This window comes from Humulus lupulus, chromosome 3 (assembly GCF_963169125.1).
Source record: "Humulus lupulus chromosome 3, drHumLupu1.1, whole genome shotgun sequence".
In the NCBI taxonomy this organism is placed as follows: Eukaryota; Viridiplantae; Streptophyta; class Magnoliopsida; order Rosales; family Cannabaceae; genus Humulus; species Humulus lupulus.
In genome coordinates, this window is record NC_084795.1 from 139,296,821 (window position 1) to 139,317,428 (window position 20,608).

Genomic DNA, 20,608 nt, shown 5'->3' on the forward strand with positions numbered 1-20,608 from the left:
TCTTCGCCTGGTCAGTTACCTTTGAGACGATTCTCTCCGCCTCAAAGAATGCGTCGGGGGCGACCTCGACCTCCTTCTCCACGGCCGGCCCGAAGCGGGGGATCGGGGAGCTAGGCATCACCGCCTTTCCTTTTTCCTGCTGGGAGGCCGAGCTTCCAACGTTCTTCTGAGGGAGGTTCTTTTTTGGAGCCATCTGGTCGCCTAGCGAACAAAAGAAAACACTTTAGAAAAGGCGACCCAAGCAGGAGGGAGAAACAATTATTATTTGCACGAGCTGAGGTAAGCCCAGCTCGTGGAGAGTGGAACCACGCGGTTCAGTGAACACGCGCGTATGCTCCCAACAGATCCCAGATTACTCGGAATTCGCGTGTCAGGGAGTTCAGAATAGAATTTTCCTTGGGGGGAAAGTTGCAATAGGCAGAAAATTACAAAACCGCTTATGAGGCGTGTTCCCTAAGATACCCAGTTTTGCACCCAAAAATTCCCAAAACTCCTACCCAGAAATTTGTCCAGAAAAAGCACCCTGAAACCCATACGCTAAAGCGATTTCTTACAACAAATGTGCCCTAACCTAAAAAGGGCTGTCACCCTCCATATCCACACAACCCAGAAAACCCTTGCATGCGGCTACAGTGAAAATTTTTCCTATGCTACAGTAGCATGTTTTCAAAGTGAACAGGGTCAGGAAACTTACAGTGTATGGCTAGGAGGTAGACGAGGGCGTTGCGTTGGTAGGAGCTTCGTCAGTGTAGTAGCTTCCAAAGCTTCGGAGAAATCCGTGCGCCTAAGCTTCATGGACGATGAAAATGGCAGCAATAGGGTTGAGGGTTTCGTTCTTCTGAAATATGGAGAAGGAAGAGAAAAGGAGATTTGGAAAATTTTGAATGAAAGGGTGGCTCGTGCGTAGGGTGGCCACCCCCTTTTTATATACGTGAAGGATCACGTGTAGAAGGCTCTTGGATGGCCCTGGTGAGGGATCCGAGGCCTTCCACTCGAAATATGAAACGACGGCTGGGCATAGGCTAGGCCATTAAATGCGGTTCTTGTAAGACGTACCGTCACCACCCACAACGTTCCACGTATCAGACGCCTGCGTAAAGAGTGGAATGCGAAGAGTTTATGGGGAAGTCTAAAAGCCCCTACTGTGGTCTTATATGCGACGTCGTATACCACGAGCAGGAGCTTGGGGGCAGATGTACGCCCTGGTTTTCCCACGGGCTGATTAGCAGGCCGAGCTACGGACTAATCATGATTAGCCCATTAACATCCCCAAGACCGGAGCTCCCGTTTCGAAGTCGTACCTTATTAGCTCGAGCAATTCCTGAGGACTCACCAAGGTTGTCCAGGACTGGATGAAGGAATCCGAAGGCCGAAGGTCGGGTCAAGGGAGCAGCTCGTGGCACGAGCTATGTATGGAGCTCTGACCCTCTATAAAGTCAACACACGCAAGATAAACGTGCATATATCTGACATCACATGTCCGATATCTCCCTGACTTCTCGGACACGCAACAGGAACGTGCGTGTTCAGATATCCACGGTTGGGTTGGGCCGTGCGGCCCATTATCTCCTTACCTATCGATTTGACCATACTTATGTGTCAGGTTTATGAATTAATCATGAATGTCACAGAGTTGATATGACAAATAATAAGGTCACGGGATGACCTCCTTACCAACTTCCAGGTGCTTTCTCCTATAAATATGGAGAACCTGGGAGTTGATAGGGGTTGGGAAAAATAGTATCTGAAGAGATATAGGCTTTGTAACCAAATACCCAGAATATATCAATAATATTAACTAGTGGAGTAGAGGGATTTTAACCTTCGAACCACTTAAAAACGTGTCTTGAGTCACCTAGTTCATTCTCCAAGATTCTGTATCTGCGACGGTTCTATATTCAACACTAATCCCTTTCTCTTCTTCTCTTAATTACATGTTGCCGAAGAACCGCATTAACAGATGGTAAATCATAGAGAGAGTTATCGAGTTATTGGAAGGGCACCTTATAAGATGTTGTATAGTAGGAAATGTTTATTGCCTAGTCATTGGGATCAAATGGATGAAATGTTATATCTATATTATGAGGTAGTTCAGAGAATCATTAAGGCTATTGAAAAGGTTAGAGCTCGGATGCTCGCTTCTCAGAGTAAATGGAAAAGCTATGTTAATTTGAAATGTAGGAACATGGAATTCCAAGTGGAAGACTGTATCTTCCTTAGAGTATCACCATGGAAAGGGGTGACAAATTAAGGGCAAGTTGAGCTCTAGATTAATAGGACTGTTTGAAATCCTGGATAGGGTCAGTCAAGTTGCCTTTGGATTGGCCTTAGTTTTGGCACTGTTAGCCATATACAGTGTATTTCATATTTCCATGTTGAGGAAAGATGTGTTAGATGAGACCCATGAATTGAGTTATAAGGATTTGGAACTGGAGGTAGAGTATTCTATGAGAAGTAACCAATTCAAATTTTGACAGAAGGAACAGAGTTGTACCTTGGGTTGAGGTATTATAAGGAAAAAAAACAGTGAGGTTGAGGGAGCGACCTGGAAAATGGAATCAGTTATGCGGGATTGATATTCTGGGCTACTCAGATAAAATTTCAATGAAGAAATTTCTGTAAGGAGGGGATAGTTGTAACGACCCAAATTTCCTAATAAGGCTTAGGCCTTGATTAGGGGGCCAGGATGGCAAATTTTGAAATTATGTGATTATGTGCTATTTATATGTATCATTATGTGATTATGTGAATAATATCATAATATGACATGATATGCATGTTTAGGTGTATTAAATATGCATGTGGACCCATTTTTGTTTAATTGGGTAATTTTCATAATTTGGCCCGTTTTGGGTATATTTGGCATATATATGCTTCATTATTATTTGGTTATGCATGGGTTACTCAGCACGAGACGATCCTAGCGAGCAAAGTAGCGGTTTAGTCATAACGGGGTCAAATGCCGGGCTCGGGGCGAGCCTAGGGTAATTTGGTAATTTAGTACATTACCGGGAATGAGCGGGTAATGGGATATGACTTAATTATTAATTGAGAATATTATGAATAACGGGGATTGGAGGACATTAATTTTAATTAGCGAGATAAGTGAGAAATGATTTTTTTGCTCTTGGTGGCTTAAAAAGGGATTGAATGGACATAGGGGCATTTTGGTCTTTTGACCCAGGGATATATGTTAAATTAGATGGCTGTATAAGGGTCAAAGCTGAAGCAAAATAGATACTCTCTTCCTCAACCTCTCGATCCTTTCTTCCCTCTTTTCCTTTGAATATTTTTGGAGCTCAATTTGAGGATTCAAGCTAGGAGATCAAGGTTTGGAGCTTAGGACCTTAGTTCAACCATTGAAGGGATTTAATTCTGCGTTCAAGGTGAGGATTTCAGTGTGATTTTTTGGTTTGCTCTTTTTTTAAGGATAGTTTAAAGTTTTGGATTCTTGATTGTAGAACTAGGTTTTTGGTGTGGTTTTAAATGATTTGAAACATGGGTTTTGATGGTTTTGGGGCATTGAGATGATTGGGAACTTTGTTTATGAGATTTGGGTATGTTTGGATAGGTTTTTGGAATGATTGGAAATGGGAAAATTGGAGTTTCAAGGCTGTGTTTGTGATTGGGCCGCATCCCTTTTATTGTGTGCCGCGACCTAGGCTTGAAAAAAATGAGGTTTTTGGCTATTGGTGGCACTTTGGGCCACTACCCCTTTTTTTCAGGCCACTGCCCACAACGCAGACAGAGAGGGGTTTAGCCCCTGTTCTAGATTAGGCCGTCGCCTTGGTTTTTGGGGCCACGGCCCAAAAGGGCAGAAATGGCTAATATGAGATTTTAGTTATAGGAACTTAACTCTAAGGGCTTGGGATCGATCTTACTACCCTGTTGAGTAGGGTTTGACGTCCTGGAGGCTAGGTTTGGGATTGGAAGTATTTATTTACTCATTTTGATGAGGTTTTATATTATGGTTGTGACTAGGTTATCGCTAGGGGGCTTGAAGTAGGATCGTGCTTAAGGATCGTTTATTGGTAACCTGTGCTTGGACCAAAGGTAAGAAAACTACACCCAGTATGTGATGAATAAGATACATGTGATTAGGGCATGGCATGAATGTTGAGTATGAGATTGATCAGAGCTTGAGTCTCTGTAAATGTGCATGATCATAATTATACTAGTGATTGTTGAGTAAGCATGTTGAATGCCCTGTATTTGGATATTTGACATATGATATATGCTTGGTTGCATTGCTTACTTGTGAGTTGAATTGACCTATGAGTCAGGAATCGGCAATGGTGTCAGTATTGACTATGAAGCTATGACTTATTAGTCAAGTTCGACAGTAGTACTGAGCACTGGTCGTATGGTATTGGCTTATGAGTCAAGAATGGTATTAGTGTGTTTAACGCAAGCCGAAAAGATTAGATCTAATCGACCTAAGCATTATCATCATAAGCATGAAATGCTTGACCGGCCCTAAGTTCGATGAAAACAAAAGCGCTTGTCTAGTCTAAAGGCTAGTTACATAGAGCCAGGGCTATAAGCTCAGGTGATTGAAACATCACATGGCTAGGAGGGCATGTGACCTGAGAGATAGAATCATTAGTCATCTACACAAAGATAGACTCATTAGTCATCTGCACAGAGATAGACTCATTAGTCATCTATACAGAGTGTGACTCATTAGTCACCTATACAAAGTGTGACTCATTAGTCACCTACACAGAGATAGACTCACTAGTCATCTATATAGAGTGTGACTCATTAGTCACCTATACAGAGTGTGACTCATTAGTCACCCACACAGAGATAGACTCATTAGTCATCTATACAGAGTGTGACTCGTTAGTCACCTATACAGGGTGTAACTCATTAGTCACCCACACAGAGATAGACTCATTAGTCATCTATTCATGGAGCATATTCCCAGAGATTGACTCATTAGTCATCTATTCAAGAAGCAAGTCCCCAGAGATTGACTCATTAGTCATCTATTTATTTGGACTTGCTTGCATGCATGAATAGGTCTATTATTGCTAGGCATGCTATTATGATTCAGTGACATGTTATTAACTGTTCATAAGAATATTGAGTTTTCTTGTTGAGCCTCGGCTCATGGGTGCTATGCAGTGCTGGTAAAGGAAAAGAAAGTTGGACCATCCTTGAGTTGGAGAGCTTAGGTGACAATGTGTACATATGTGGCTTCTCGACCACCACGACCGAGAGTTTAAAGAGGAACTAGAGTTAAACCCTAATTTGCTGCTTAGGTCGGATGGTTGTATATATTTTATTGTAATTAACCTTAATATTTTCTGGATCCCAATGTATACAATAAACATTTTAGTAAAACGTTGTATCTTAACCAAAAATTTTAACCCTAAACCATAATCGCACTTAATTACACGATTATGGCCAAATGGCTCGGTTAGTGAGTTTAGCACTGTTTAAAATGCACAACGTAACGGTCCCTGGGTAGTAGGTCGTTACAATAGCACCTCCATGAGGGTGGGCTCCGCCATCTCCTTCAAGGCACATAACACATGCCACCCTACGAGCAACTTGTACGCTTGGGGTAGAAGTTGAAACGATGAGATTCCCACGAACCGAATAAATCACGCAAAATAGTTGTGAAGTGGGAGACTGGCTCTCGCACTAATGTGGCCTATGCTTTAGGCCCCAAATACACCCACTCCAATGTGGGCCTTTTCCTCCTTCCGGTTCAGCCTATTGAAGAAGAGCCCCATAGTCGACTCTACCCCAAAGGATTTGTCCAACTTATTCAACATCCGATAGTTCCGGAAACTACTTTTTTATCCTCATCCATTTCCCATGTGTTTCCAGTGGGAAGCTTATGCCCCTCCAGGATGACTGGGCCTGCATTTACAACATCTTCCGAGTAAAGTGTGATGCCAAGAGTCATGATCGAAGAACTAGAAGCGACAAGAAAAGAAAGAACCAAGCAATTAGCACCAAAACTAAAGAAAAATGGTTAAGGCATGGGGATTCTCCTAAACTGCTTGGAAAGGTCCCCTCCGGACACCGCTCTGGGAACAATTAAGGTCCTAGAAGCATGATTCAGGATCTAAAAGAAAAATATATTTGAAAAGGAAAACTAATTCACTCGAACAGTTTTGAGGCGTCCGAATTTGTCGATTCAAAGCGGTCCAGCCCACTCCACTGGTCACAGTTTATATTTGAGAAGAAATTTGACCTAGAAGGTCCTCTATTATTCATCACTACCTAGAATCACTCTACACGGTGGTCGCGATCCTAACAGCCTCATGATCGCGGAGGCAATATGATAATAGAAAATAATAAGGGAAAGAAATGAAGTGGCCAAGAAACTTACTGGAGAAATTTGAACTTGAGATTCATTGGTGAAAAGGCGGGACCATTGGAAGAAACTCAATCTTAAACTTGAGGAGTCGGTAGAATAGCTTGTTGATGTTGTCGGAAGGATCGTCCGAGTTGAAGTTGTCCTCTCGATGAACGAAGGGCGAGTTCGATGGAAATAGTTGGGCTCGAAAATGTAGTAAACGTTGGAAAATTTCCTCTTCGATTTCGGACATTCAAGGTCTTTGCTCTCTCTTTGGTTAGTAAATTTAGGATCAGTAAAAAAATGAGGAAGGGAACTCACTAGTATATTTATAGGAGAGAAATTTGTAATCTACACATTTCCAATCCAACGGCTCGCATTGAATACCCCCAGGAAAAATGCATCCGATGGTTCTGGATAACACAGGTACCTTAATTAGCACAGTTAAGTGCTAAAGCTTCAATTTGTCAATCTGTGATCTGCACCTTTCTTATCCCAAGAAAAACACATGTGACGGTTCTGGATGACGTAGGTACATTAAATAGCCCACTCAAGTGCTAAAAGCGCCTTTTCATCTAGATGGGACTCTTCGAAAAATGTACTTGCATCCATCAATCACCCAGGACAACAAAGGATTTTCCCCACATTTTTTTGGTCGCGAGTGGCACCAACATACCATTTACCTGGAGACATGTGCCTAGGTCAGTGGGAATCCGAAAGGTTGGGGATTAATTAGTTGGCCCCCAAGTAAATGAACCGGGACTTTGGTAAATAAACCAAGACTTAGGTAAATGAACTGGGACTTAGGTAAATAAATTAGAATTTAGGTAAATGAACTGAGATTTAGGTGATTGATCCAAGATGAAGAGGAAAGTCTCCACCGTGTAAACACGGACGAAAACTTGGTGGGTAAATTTTGTCCATATTTTCCACCCAGAACACGTGGCATTGTCAAGTGGGCCTTATGGATTCTCAAGCGAGGTCAGGGCCAAGCAAACACTGAGCAACCATAGGCCTGAAGGCCCAGAACCATCCTAGGTCCAATGACTGGCGAATAATCCAAGTGTAACGAAAACCCAGAGCTGCGATGAAGGTCTAAACCAATTTTATGAGTGCCCGCAACCTCCATCCTCCTGGAAGTAGATTGTTGCGGTGGACATCCCAGTCCAAGAGCCAGATCTCTCCATGTGGGATTCGGATAGAGCTCCAGATCCATCCTTGCATTTCAACCATCTATCAGGATACATCCTTTGATCTATAATCGCTAACTGATGTCCATCTTTGTAAATGAACCTGCACTTTGGTAAATAAACCCGGACCATACGTCCTAATGGAACAAGACCCACTCTTCACCTAGCTGACGTGTCCTGGAGAAATTTGGTAGTTGGTCTCCTCAACAAACTTGCAAAAGGGATACGCACAGAACGTACAATGTTCCTAGGGATCGGTACTGCGACTACTCTGACAGATTTTTTTCCCAGAATCCCCCTAATAGCCCACACACATCAATCCGTATCAACGTACAAAGGATAGCTGTAAGGCCCTTCCACGCTTGAGCCGGCCTAGTGGGCCTAAACTAAACAACCTGTAATCATGTTATACACTTGTACTGTAGCTTTATTAGAGAGCACTTATGCTTATATCCTTATTGGGCCCGGATTAGTCCGGCCCAAGCTATATGACAACCTATAAATAGGGTCATTAGTGCATTGTAGTAAGGATCCGACTTTTCATGCATGCAAAAATGTTGCTCAACTTGCTGAAAGCCTCCATTGATAAGCTCTCTAAAGCTCAATATAAGTGACTCGTGGACTAAGGCTCATTAATGCCCCAACCACGTACAAAATCCTTGATCTTGTTTATTTCCTTCTGTTGACCACGATTTTGGCCAATGACGAGTAGACGTCAAAACTACAATAAACCTTCAAGAGAAAAATACGACACTGATAATTTTATAGTGGTTCAACCCCAATTTATTGGTAATAGCCTAATCCACTTGGAGTTGTGATATATATATATCCTACACTTAAGATCAGATGAACTTGAGTCAACTGAGTTTCTTAAGCATAAGTACAAAAATACATAATTTCTCTCTCTAAACTCTCTCAGAAAATGCCCTAAGAATGCCCCAAGTAACAATCCCAAAATTTCCAAACTAGAGAGTTTTCCTCAGTCTAAAAAGATCAGATCCCCCAAATGATGCCATGAGCCATTTATTTATAGGCTCATGGATCGTACATCAGATATTCCCTTTGACGGGGTCATTGGTTCTTCCAACAGACTTTAATTAATAAAATATAAATGAATTTAAATTACAATAATATAGCTATTATTCCGGGATATCTGAGAGATTCCCGCGGCAGTTGAGGATGATTCGAGTTGAAGCTGTTACTGAGGACAAAGGCAAGCACCTCTTGTCGTCAAAGCACAGCTCTAGCACATCTCTGGTCGGTATAAGCAAAGCACTCCTCTAGCACAGTCTGGTCTAGCATGACACATCTCTAGTCTAGCAAAACACTTTACTAGTCGGGCAAAACAGATGACTAGTCGGCCAATCACTCCACTGGTCGGCCACACACTTCACTGGTCGGCCAAACACTTCATTGGTCGCCCACACACTTCACTGGTCGGCCAAACACTCCACTGGTCGGCCAAGCACTTCACTGGTCGGTCAAAACACTCCACTAGTCGGCCAAGCACTCCACTGGTCGGCCAAGACAGGTGACTGGTCAGTCAAAAATCTTTACCGGTCGGACAGAAATTCTATCAGGTCGATCAGATCACTTTATCACAACTCCAAAGAGCCAATACATTTATTGACTATTAATGTTCCATTTACTGACCATGCATTGCCACTTCTGATTTCCATGTCATCGAACTGAAATTTTGGGGATAACATTTTCCCCCCAAGTTTATTATATGATTTACTCGTATGATAAACTTTTTCTCTAGCAAAATGTTTTTGAGGTCATCCAAAAGCTTTCATCCGATCAGTAACTTTCACTTTTTTATTCTTCAAATTCCATTTTTTGATCTTGTTGTAGTACCTCATGAATAAGAAAAACATGTCTGTGTCCCATGCCCTCGAGATTTGTTGTCCCCTCGAAAATAATCTATTGGGAAAGCATGTATATGGTTGATCGGTCATCTTCTTTGAGAATCACCAAGGGTACCATAAATATGTTTTCCCAAGCTACTCGAATATGCCACCGTCTGCTCAGATGTAATGGCACCATCATTCGGACACCAGGGCTCTATCACTCGGACATCACGCATCTGCCCGAACCACGCTATCCGCTCGGATACTCTTCCAGCTCCTCGGACGCATGCCACCTACTCAGATCAACACCCAGCCGATGGGACACCTCTCGCTGGCCTCTCGAATGGCAGCCCTCGGACGCGGACCCTCGGAAGCACCAGGCTCCTCAGACGCACTAGGCTTCTCGGATGGCAGCCCTCGGACGCAAACCCTTGGAAGTGCCAAGCTCCTCGGCGTGGCCTCCACGAATGCAATAGGCCTCTTGGATGCACGATCCAGTCGCTCAGATGCACACACCCATCGATCGGACATGCACGCCTGTCCGCTTAGATGCACACACCACACTCGGATGCCACCCAGCCGCTCGGACGCATGCAGCTGCTCGGTCTCGCATGCTGCTGCTCGAACACATGCAGCCTCAAACACAACTCCTTGGATGCCCAGCCAACAGCTCCTCTGATGCCTAGATCCTCGGACACACAGCACAGCCACTCGGACACGTCCCCTCACCGCTCGGACACGCCCCTAGCCACTCGGACAAGCATAGCCACTTGGATGCATGCCCTTATGTCCTCGGGTTTGCACAAAATCTTTATGGTTCATGCATTTATACCTTACTTTTCTTTATTAACTTGAAATATTCTAAGTCTTTTTAGACTTAAAACATTATAAGTTTTTTGTGAATAGTAAAGTCACTCTGATGTATGCCTTATATTTTCGCATGAGTACTTAGTTTTCTAACTTAGAAATTCTTACTTTTCTTTATTAACTTGAAATATTCTAAGTCTTTTTAGACTTAAAACATTTCACAAGTCCATACTAAGTATATTTTCTCATACTCTTATTGCTCTAACATTTCATGAGCATAATGTTTATTGCCACACGAATATCTGCTTCTAACTTGAAATTTTAAAAATTCCAAGTTACTTAAGCTTTGTCAAACAAGTTAGCTTAATGGCCTTTTTGGACTTCGAAAATTTACAAGTCAGCCTAAAAACAGATATCTTAACTCGCGCTCTTATTGCCTGTGTTAAATTATATACCAGCATACCCCATGTGCCCCCCAATCGATCGAGGGTTGAAAGAACACTTGCTACTTGACCGAATCTGTTCGAGCAGTTAATTGCTCGTGAAACACATAGAATACATTGAAAATATTCGAGCAGTTGAACACTGCTTGAACATATCGACCAGTTGAACACTGTCCAATTTTACTGACCAGTTGAACACTGTTCGGAGAATTAACACACATGCACATTTGTAGCAAGAATCGACCACGCTGTGCGTAATCTCTTTTATTACTCGTAATTAAAAAAAGGACAATACGTGTCTAATAACGAGTCTTAAACAACAAAAATTGTTCAAAAATAGCTGACTGGTCAGCAAATAACCAACTCATAAACCAAATTTAAATAACAAGTTAAACAACTTGAAATTAAACTACCACTCTAAAAGCAGTATTTAAGTGATAATATATCCTCCGATGCTCGCCACTCCAGTGGTTCTCGATCAAGCTCCGTTCACCAAATCTGATCCTCGCACTCCTGCTCTTGTCGAAGTGTCTGGGCATACCTCTCACTTGCTTTATTACTATCCTCATCCAAGTGTGGACCTCCACATATAGTGTCTAAGGTAAAGTCCATAGGCCCGGGTTGCAAGGGTGGAGATCTCTGTCGTTTGAACCCAGGATTGCTGCTGCCTCCTTCTCCTTGGGGTGTCTCTGCCCGGTACTTTTTCAACTTGCCCGACCGGAGAAGAAATTCTATCTCGTCCTTGAGGTGATTTCATTCATTCGTGTCGTGACCATAATCTCCATGGAAACGACAAAACTTATTCATGTCTCTCTTCCTCATCTCTTTTCTAATGGGTGGAGGTTTCTTGTAGGGAACCTCTTCATGACTAGCAAGATATATTTCCGCTTGGCTGGCCAAGAAAGTGGTGTAATTAGTGAATTGAGGCTCATACTTGGTTGGCTTTTCGTTTGAACTCAAATTTTCTTTCTTTTCCTTATGGTGGTCAGACCCGTTATTTTCACGTTTCTTTCCACCATTCTTAGGAGGGTCAGTTGATCCGCCCGGATTGTTTATGCCATTCTCCTCTTTCTCGATTGCATCATCCAATTTCATATACTTGTCTGCTCGGTCAAGAAATTGTTGAAGTGTTGAAATTGGATTTCTATGTATACTATCCCACAAAGGGCTCTGATAAGTTATCCCAGCGGATATGGCAACCATCTTCCCCTCGTCTCCTACATCAGTTGCTCTATTGGCTTCTCTCATGAATCTCTGTATATAATTCTTTAAAGACTCATCTTTTCCTTGTTTGATATCTGCCAAGTGGTTGGCATAAACTGGTGGAGTCTGGGCAGTGTTGAATTGTCTACAAAACTCCTTCCTGAATGCTTCCCAAGAGGTAATGGAGTTCGGCTTAAATTTCCAATACCATTCCTGGATGGTATCTGACAAAGTAGTCGGGAAAACTCTACACCGATAATCGTCACTCACCCCAAGCAGTTCCATCTGGTCCTCGAATTTCCCAACATGTCTAATGGGATCCGCCTTTTCTGTATATACTGGTAGCACTGGTGCTTTATATTTTGTCGGTGGCTGGGCTGCTCTAATCCGGGCGCAGAATGGGCTGCCACTCCGGTGGTCTTTCGCATCCATCCCGGAAGGTCGTTTTGACAAACCTTGCACTGCAGCTATTAGCACGTCAAGCTGGGCTTGGATGGCTGGTGCAACTGATGAAGTTCCAAGGTCTTGACCGCCTGGTCAGGCATTACCATCTGGTGCACTGTCGTCAAGTATTTCTACTTGACTGGCAGGGCGGTTCTGATTTTACCCTTCGACCAGGACGGTCCTCCTCTTGTTTGTGATAACGTCCTTTAGATCCTTCCGGGAAGCATGCTCTCCTGCCCGATCGAACACTGTACTCTTCGATTTTTCAGAGGGCTTACTATGCGGGACTTGCTCTCTCCTACTACGCTGCTGGCCAGGGTGCAGTGGAGGCTTTTCGGTACGTCCCATGCAGTCTTTTCCTCCTTATGGGTTGTTATCTTCTTCATCCTTTGACTGGTCGGTGTGATGACTATCAGCCTCATCATGACCATGTCCATCTTTGAACTATGAAGTTCCCTTATCTCGAGGAGTTTTGGTATGATCCTGCCTGGGCGGGGTCTTCTTACTGCCCGATCGGTGACTTCCTGATCTCGAAGTTTCTGATCGATGACTTCTAGAGGGAGTTCTAGAGTTCTCCCTCTGTGTTGATGCAGTTCTAGAGCGGACTCCGTCATCTGCCCGACCAGTCTAATTGCTTCGACTCCGGTTAGGTCCCCGAGAGTCCGTCCTTCCAACAGGGGACTTCTGACTAGCGTTGTCCTTTCGTGCTCCTTGGGCGGCTACTCGTGCCGCGGCTTGAGCATTGGCTTGGGCCAATTGGGTAGCCGCCTCTAAAGAAAGTGCTGCTTCGCGATGTCTTCGGTCGGCCTCCTCTTGTCGTTGCCTGATCTCTTCGCTTCTGGCCTCCATATCGCGCCTTTGCTGCTCTAACGCAGCTCTCTGCCTGGCCATCTCTTTCAGCGAAAGACTCCTGACGAGCATTGAATTGCATCATCTCCTCTTGGAAAGCACCTATTGCTTCCTGGAGTTGTTCAACTTTTGGAGTGGTCTCCTCGAGAAAGACCCTGGGCTCAGTCTCTGGGTTCTACAGTCCAGGACCTTCTGATCTAGCAGGCTCTTTTGACGTGCCTGACTTTTTGGATGCCACATTGGTATTCTTGGGCGCCATCTTGATGTGATAGTCGTCTGTTTCTTCTTTTCAGGCTCTCAATGAAAGCACCAAAATGTTGACCACGATTTTGGCCAACGACGAGGAGACGTCAAAACTACAATAAACCTTCAAGAGAAAAATACGACACTGATAATTTTAGTGGTTCAGCCCCAATTTATTGGTAATGGCCTAATCCACTTGGAGTTGTGATATATATATTCTACACTTAAGATCAGATGAACTTGAGTCAACTGAGTTTCTTAAGTATAAGTAGAAAAATACAAAGTTTCTCTCTCTAAACTCTCTCAGAAAATGCCCCAAGAATGCCCTAAGTAACAGTCCCAAAGTTTCCAAACTAGAGTTTTCCTCAGTCTAAAAAGATCAGATCCCCCAAATGATGCCATGAACCATTTATTTATAGGCTCATGGATCGTACATCAGATATTCCCTTTGACCGAGTCATTGGTTCTTCCAACAGACTTTAATTAATAAAATATAAATGAATTTAAATTACAATAATATAGCTATTATTCTGGGATATCTGAGAGATTCCCGCGGCAGTTGAGGATGATTCGGGTTGAAGCTGTTACTGAGGACATAGGCAAGCACCTCTCGTCGTCAAAGCACACCTCTAGCACATCTCTGGTCAGTATAAGCAAAGCACTCCTCTAGCACAGTCTGGTCTAGCATGACACATCTCTAGTCTAGCAAAACACTTTACTGGTCGGGCAAAACAGATGACTGGTCAGCCAAACACTCCACTGGTCGACCACACACTTCACTGGTCGGCCAAGCACTTCAGTGGTCAGCAACACACTTCACTGGTTGGCAAAACACTCCACTGGTCGGCCAAAACACTCCACTGGTCGGCCAAGCACTCCACTGGTCGGCCAAGATAGGTGACTGGTCAGTCAAAAATCATTACTGGTCGGACAGAAATTCTATCAAGTCGGTCAGATCACTTTATCACAACTCCGAAGAGCCAATACATTTATTGACTATTAATGTGTCATTTACTGACCATGCATTGCCACTTGCAACTTATGATTGCCACGTCATTGAACTGAAATTTTGGGGATAACACCTTCCTTTCTTACTAGCTCTTATTTCTCGATATATTTATAGTTTCTGAAAAACTCACTAAACAAGTATCTGCCCTATATTATATATATATATATATATTGTATCACCTATTTTTTTTTTAAAATTCACGTTCACAATCTAGGCATATAAAAGATTATATGGTGTGGTGATATTGAGTTTGTTTAGAAAAAAAAAATATATATGCTCTATAAGTTCAAGATACTCAAGGAAATAAGACCTTATAATATTAATTTATGTTTGTTGTGTTATGATTTATATTTTGTGCTAATCATATAAGATCAAAGAAAAAAAAATGAAATTATATGAATTAGAAAAAAGTATTAGATAATTGAAAAAAAAAGAGACATCATTAAGTAATGAACTAATCTATTAATATATATATATATAAGTGAACTACACAAACATATATATATATATATATATGGGTGCACTCTTAATGGTTACTACCCATAGATGGTTACTTTAATATTAACCATTAGATTAAGATCAATGATTCATATTTATAGTTGTTAATTAATATTTCTAAAAATAAATTTCGATTTTTTTCAAATTTTTGGAAGGGTTACCTGATGAAAAATGTGTATTTATTATGAAAATATAATATTGTAAATTTTTTTATTTTTCAAATGTATATTAATTTCTAAATATAACTAGTGTTCTCATTGGTTGAAAACACCATTAATTATGGCAAAAAAAAAAAACTAAATTCGAAATTAATATAGAAAAAAATATTTACTTGTTGGTAACTTGCTATACCAAGTCACTATGTTGCCACATCATCATAATTGTTAGTACCCATCTATGGGTAGTAACCATTAAGAAGTCTTCCATATATATATATATATATATGAGAATTCTCCTATAGGACTTCACTTTAAGCCCTACCGGTAGGGCTCTTAGTGTTTACAACCCGTGAATAGTTTTCGGCGCGATTTTTTTTATGACTGCGTATATTGTAGCTATTTAGAGCATCCTGCAAATTTTCAGAAAATTCCGAATAGTTTACAGTACCGAAAACTAGGTTCAAACATGTTCCACGCGTGACTAATTTTTTTTATGCGCGTGGAAAACAATATGTTTGAATCTAGTTTTCGGTACTGTAAACTATTCGAAATTTTCTGAAAATTTGCAGGATGCTCTAAATAGCTACAATATACACGGTCATAAAAAAAGTCGCGCTGAAAACTGTTCACGGGTCAAGAAACACTGAAAGCCCTACCAGTGGGGCTTAAAGTGAAACTCTTATAAAAGAATTGTCTATATATATATATATATATATATATATAGAAAAATTACTAAATGCATAACAAAAATTATAATTTTCTAATATTATAAAAAACAATTGAAATTTTCTTAGTCGTATTATATATTTTTTTTAAAAATATTATAAAATAATCAAATAAATATAATCTTTTAAAATATATAAAATTTTGTTGCAAAGCGCATTCAAATACTTGCTGTATTTTGTGTTTTTACCAAATTTCTCCACACCACACTCAATTTTTCTTCCAATACCCACCTTAATATTAAACGATGAACAATATAAAACATAGAAAATTAATGGATAAATATATAAAACAAAAAGTTGTAATTTGCATGCCAACTTTTGGGACCAAAACAAAGAAAATGATTGAAACAATAATAATAATTAAAAAAATCACCCTCAACTCTTTCCTTCTCTTTCCTTTTTGTTTTATCCTATAGTGTCCTACGTGTCCTACGTTTATCTTTTCAGTTTCTATGTACAAGAAATTAAAAAAAAAAAAACTTATATACTCAAATAAATTAATCATCATCTGAATCACTAGAACTTCTCCCAAACGACTTGTCGGACATAAAATTCTCTGGCAAGTTAGGGAACCTCACCGTCGCCCTATTTGCATGCAGCGATGTAGTCTTCGCCGAAAACTGTGTCGATCTTGGACTTCCGGCCACTCTCTTCTTCTGCATATTCCTAGCAATTTCAACACAAACCCGATCCACCGTGACCAAGAAATCCTTAACAATAGCAAAGAGTTGAAATGGGTGAGCTCCTTTGTCCTTAGAAGTCCCTGTTTGATAATACTCCGTCGTTTTCTTCACAAGCTCCATCACCCTCGTTTGTTCTTTCTCTACAACCTTAATTTCCTCCTCTGCAGTGTCCAGAAACCTTTCCATCTCTCTCGCGAATCCTCCTTTCACGGATTGAGACACAATCAGTTTTCGAATATCCTCTGCTCTTCTTAAAAGAACAGAGCACGTTGCTGAGAATGTGTCATAATCTATGGCTGCAGCTTTCTTTACGTTAGAGAATTCAGAACTTAGACCTCCGACTACTGGTAACCCTAGCATTACATATTCCTTCTCTTTTTCGTCCGCCAACGTCGTTGTACTATGAACAGAGCTAGTGCTACTAATGCTGCTATTACTGCTCAGTCTCGAGCTCGAGCGGCTCATGCTACGGTTTCGATTCAAAACGCACCGTTTTCCCTCCGAACGAACGACTTCTTCCACCAAGAAATGAAGAAGAGTCGTCTTCCCATCGGTGCTTCTCACGTCGGAAAGTTTCCGGAGAGAATTGAGGTTGAAAGCCTGAGCATTCCCTCGGGAAGTCCCGGCGTTCATACGGTTTCCGGCCTTGAGAATCGCCTCCAAAAGTTTCATGAACAGCCCACGTGTTCGAAGCTCTTTGCAGGCCGATTCAAGGTTTTGTACGGACTCCTTGAGTTGCAGAATCTCAGAGCTGTAGTTGGACCTGAATGACATGGCGTCGATGCGAGTGAAAGCGGATGGAACAACTTTCAAAATGTGGAAGAGAAAGCTCTCGGCGTCGGCAAGCCTAGTTGAGTCTCCATGAAATTCGACTATCTGGGATTGTTCTTCTTCCGTAGGAGCAATTCTTGAGAGCTTCTCGAGCGTCTCAGCATTTAAGCCATGACCATCCATGAGAGCATCGATGATTTCTCTTCTAGAGATGTATAGTGACTTGAGAATTATGGCTATGTTCTGAGACTTCCGAGTGTCTAGTATAAAAATTTGAGGTGGGGGAGCGTTTACGGCTTTTGGGGTGTCGTTTCCTTTAGGAGACTTTCGGTTGGTGGCAACACATCCAAAAAGAGCTTCCATTAGATCTCCATCAAACCTGTAAACCAAACAGGTGGGATTTTAGTATATTTCACCCAATATAAAATATTTATATGCATCTGAATGTGAATGTGACGATTCATTGTACTGACAAATATTTTTAACTCCTTACCTAAATGAACCATTGTCGTTGACTTTGTCCCAAACCATGGAATGTTCTGCATTCGTGTTCACCTTATCCCAATGCAATGGCTTCAATTTTACTTGTGTTGACTCCTCGCCCTGTTTGCTACTATTCCCTTTAGACCCGGATGGTGGTTTCGGAACTGAGTGCAAAATCAGCGCCTTCGGCGGCGGCGACGAACTTATTTTGTTGGAATATCCCATCATAGGCGGAGGTGGTGGAGGCGTAGGCGGCGAGGAAGGTGGAGGACCGGAGGAGGCTGTCGATGATGATCGGCTTTCAGGTTCTTGCCCTTGTCGTTGGACATCTTTAAAGACAACCCCAACCGTTGATTGTGGTCTAACTCCATTGATGGAGTTACTGACTTCTGGAACAACTTTTACATGAGAAGTAGACGATCTTCCCCGGAGGAGAGGGATTTCTTGAATGGGTTCTTTCTTTTGCCGGCGGCAGTTTTCTCCATTATTATCATCACCATCGTTCTCTCTTGAATTATGCAAAATCTTATTGGGCAAAGCATTTTTCATCTCAAGCTTCCTCCAGTAGAGCACATCGAGACCATTCTCGTCCACAATGAACCCCTTGAAACCTCCATCATACCGTACAAACTCACTCCGACCAACCGACTGCACAACCGGCGCTCCCCCACCACCACCACCGCCGCCGCCGCCAGCTTGAGCATAGTTACCATTTCTGCCATCATCACCGTTCTCTCTCTTTCGTTTAGCGACGATCCACCGTTGAATAAAAAAGAACGCTGCACCAGTCACCAGCAAAGTACTAACCGCTGTAGCCGCCACCACCTTTGCTATCTTCCCATTCGATGACGACTTCGAAGGCTCCGTCGCCGGTTCAGGCGTCGGAGGTAGCGTCGGTGCGGGCGGAGACTTTGAAAGAGGGGGTTTTGAATCTGAAGGAAGGGGAGAAGGGGCTGGAACTAGGAACGGGTAGGTGGTTTCGATGTTTTGAGGGGAATCGTTTAGAGTGAAACAGAGAGCGAAAAGAGAAAGATGGATGAGAATAAGAATAAGAATCCATGGCCGAATGAGTTCTGCCATGGAAGCTTTGGGAAAGAATTACAGAAATAATGTAACGAAATCTGTTTTGGGATTTTGGAATATTTAGGCAGGGGAGGTTTTACATGTTAGGTATTAGTTATTTCTATATTGCTTATTGGCTGACAAATTCAAGGAAAAAGGTTTCGGTTGTTTCCTACTATAAGCCTTTTCCCGGGCTTTTTACAACTTCAAATTACTAAATGACCCCTGCCAATGAGTTTAGAACATTGAGGGCATTTAAGTAATTTCGTAACAATAAGTCTTAGATTACTTATGGGTTACCTAGTTGAGCAAGTAGGAAGGTAGATATGGAGTGGTTTTAGTGTTTTAGAACCAAGTCAAACTAAGAATTTGAAAAAGCAAGAAAATGAAACTGTTGAAATGGTACATTATTAGATATGTATTTATATGCATATCACTAAAAAAAATATTGTTTGTGGTTGTGGACCTTGTAAATGAAAGTTTTAATTAGGAATTTAATATTTTTGATATGTTAATTAATATGCACTAGTTCCATAAAAAGAAATGTGTAGTGAAGGTTAAAGATGTATTTACGTGATATTGAAACAAAACAAAGTCAGAATGGGGACCTCATCAAAAATACAAATGTTTTTTAATCATTTGGAGATGTTGAAAGTTTCGTCCTTTGCAAAATCCTGACTTTTTAAAATAACAGTTTTGAAATGGACAAGAAATTAATGGGTCAACGACCTTCTCTCTTTGAGATTTTTTTAAAAACAAAATAGAGAGAAGAAATCATAAATTAATCCAACACGTAGTTTGTGGTTTTCAAAGAGAGTGGCTCACCAAATTAATTTTGGGGACAAGTTTTGGTAAAAATGGTGAGTTCAGCTATTTGCAATATGTGTTGCAGTGGTTGGAGAAATCTAAAAATTTGGTTAATTATCAACAAAATAATAATAAAAAAAAGAGTGCTGCTAAAAGAAAATAGCTCTAAATCTCGTTAAGTTGTCACCTAAGGATTTGGTAATTAAGCACACTCCTTAGAGAGTCCTACTATTGGTTTGGTTGAATGCAACTTGTAGCTTTTCTTTCTCTATTGATTCATATTTGTTAGTTAAAAGGAATATCAGTCTTTTCTTTTGGAACAATTGAAGTACAACTTTTTTGCATTTAATTATTTGAATTAACGTTTTCATTCATAATTTTATTTCTTTAGCTGTTGAGCAATTTGAGCCTCATTTTTTTTCTTTCCCCAAAATGAGTAGCATGTGGACAATGAGTTTAGATGTTCATGAATAAGATATAGATGGAAAGGAAAAAAAATACACGCACGCACATACATTAATTTTTCTCAAAGCAATAAGCATTTTGTTTTTCAACAAAAGAGACAGCTTCAACATATATATTTATATATTTGTGTGAATGAGAAGAGGAAGGGAAGAGGGCTGCAAACGCAATTGTTAATAATATTATCTTATTTAATACATGCTAACAGCAATGCTTAATTCGTCAATGCAGTGATTTATTAATAAATCATTTTCTTAATTGTACTATCAAAACTTGGTCTTCTTCTTCCCTTTTTGTTTTTTTTTTCTACCAACCTAAACCAATATTGAAGAAAAAGGCAACAAGAAAATAAAAACTTTGGGAGGCCTTTACATACGTTGTTAGATTAATATGAAAGTAGACATATGAACAATTCTATATACATGTAGGCGGAATTAATATATGAATGAACATATGCAAAAAAGAATCGAATATTGTATACCTCCAGCCATTGCTATTGATAATCTCGATCTAGCTTTAGATCTACAAAAGAAAAGAACAGAAATTAGAACGAGTACACGGGCTTCCAAGCTCTCACTAACTCTTTTAGATGGAGTTACTGAAAG

At 41.1% G+C, this 20,608-nt stretch overlaps 1 protein-coding gene across 1 annotated transcript; it reads right to left on the reverse strand.

The window, feature by feature from the left end:
* Positions 1-15,990: 15,990 nt before the first annotated feature.
* On the reverse strand, positions 15,991-18,769 carry LOC133821378 (formin-like protein 4). The gene is made up of 2 exons (XM_062253709.1): positions 17,683-18,769; positions 15,991-17,568 (listed from the first exon to the last, which is right to left on the reverse strand). The coding sequence occupies exons 1-2, from the start codon at positions 18,750-18,752 to the stop codon at positions 16,233-16,235; spliced, it is 2,406 nt and encodes an 801-aa protein (XP_062109693.1). The 5' UTR covers positions 18,753-18,769; the 3' UTR covers positions 15,991-16,232.
* Positions 18,770-20,608: the final 1,839 nt, after the last annotated feature.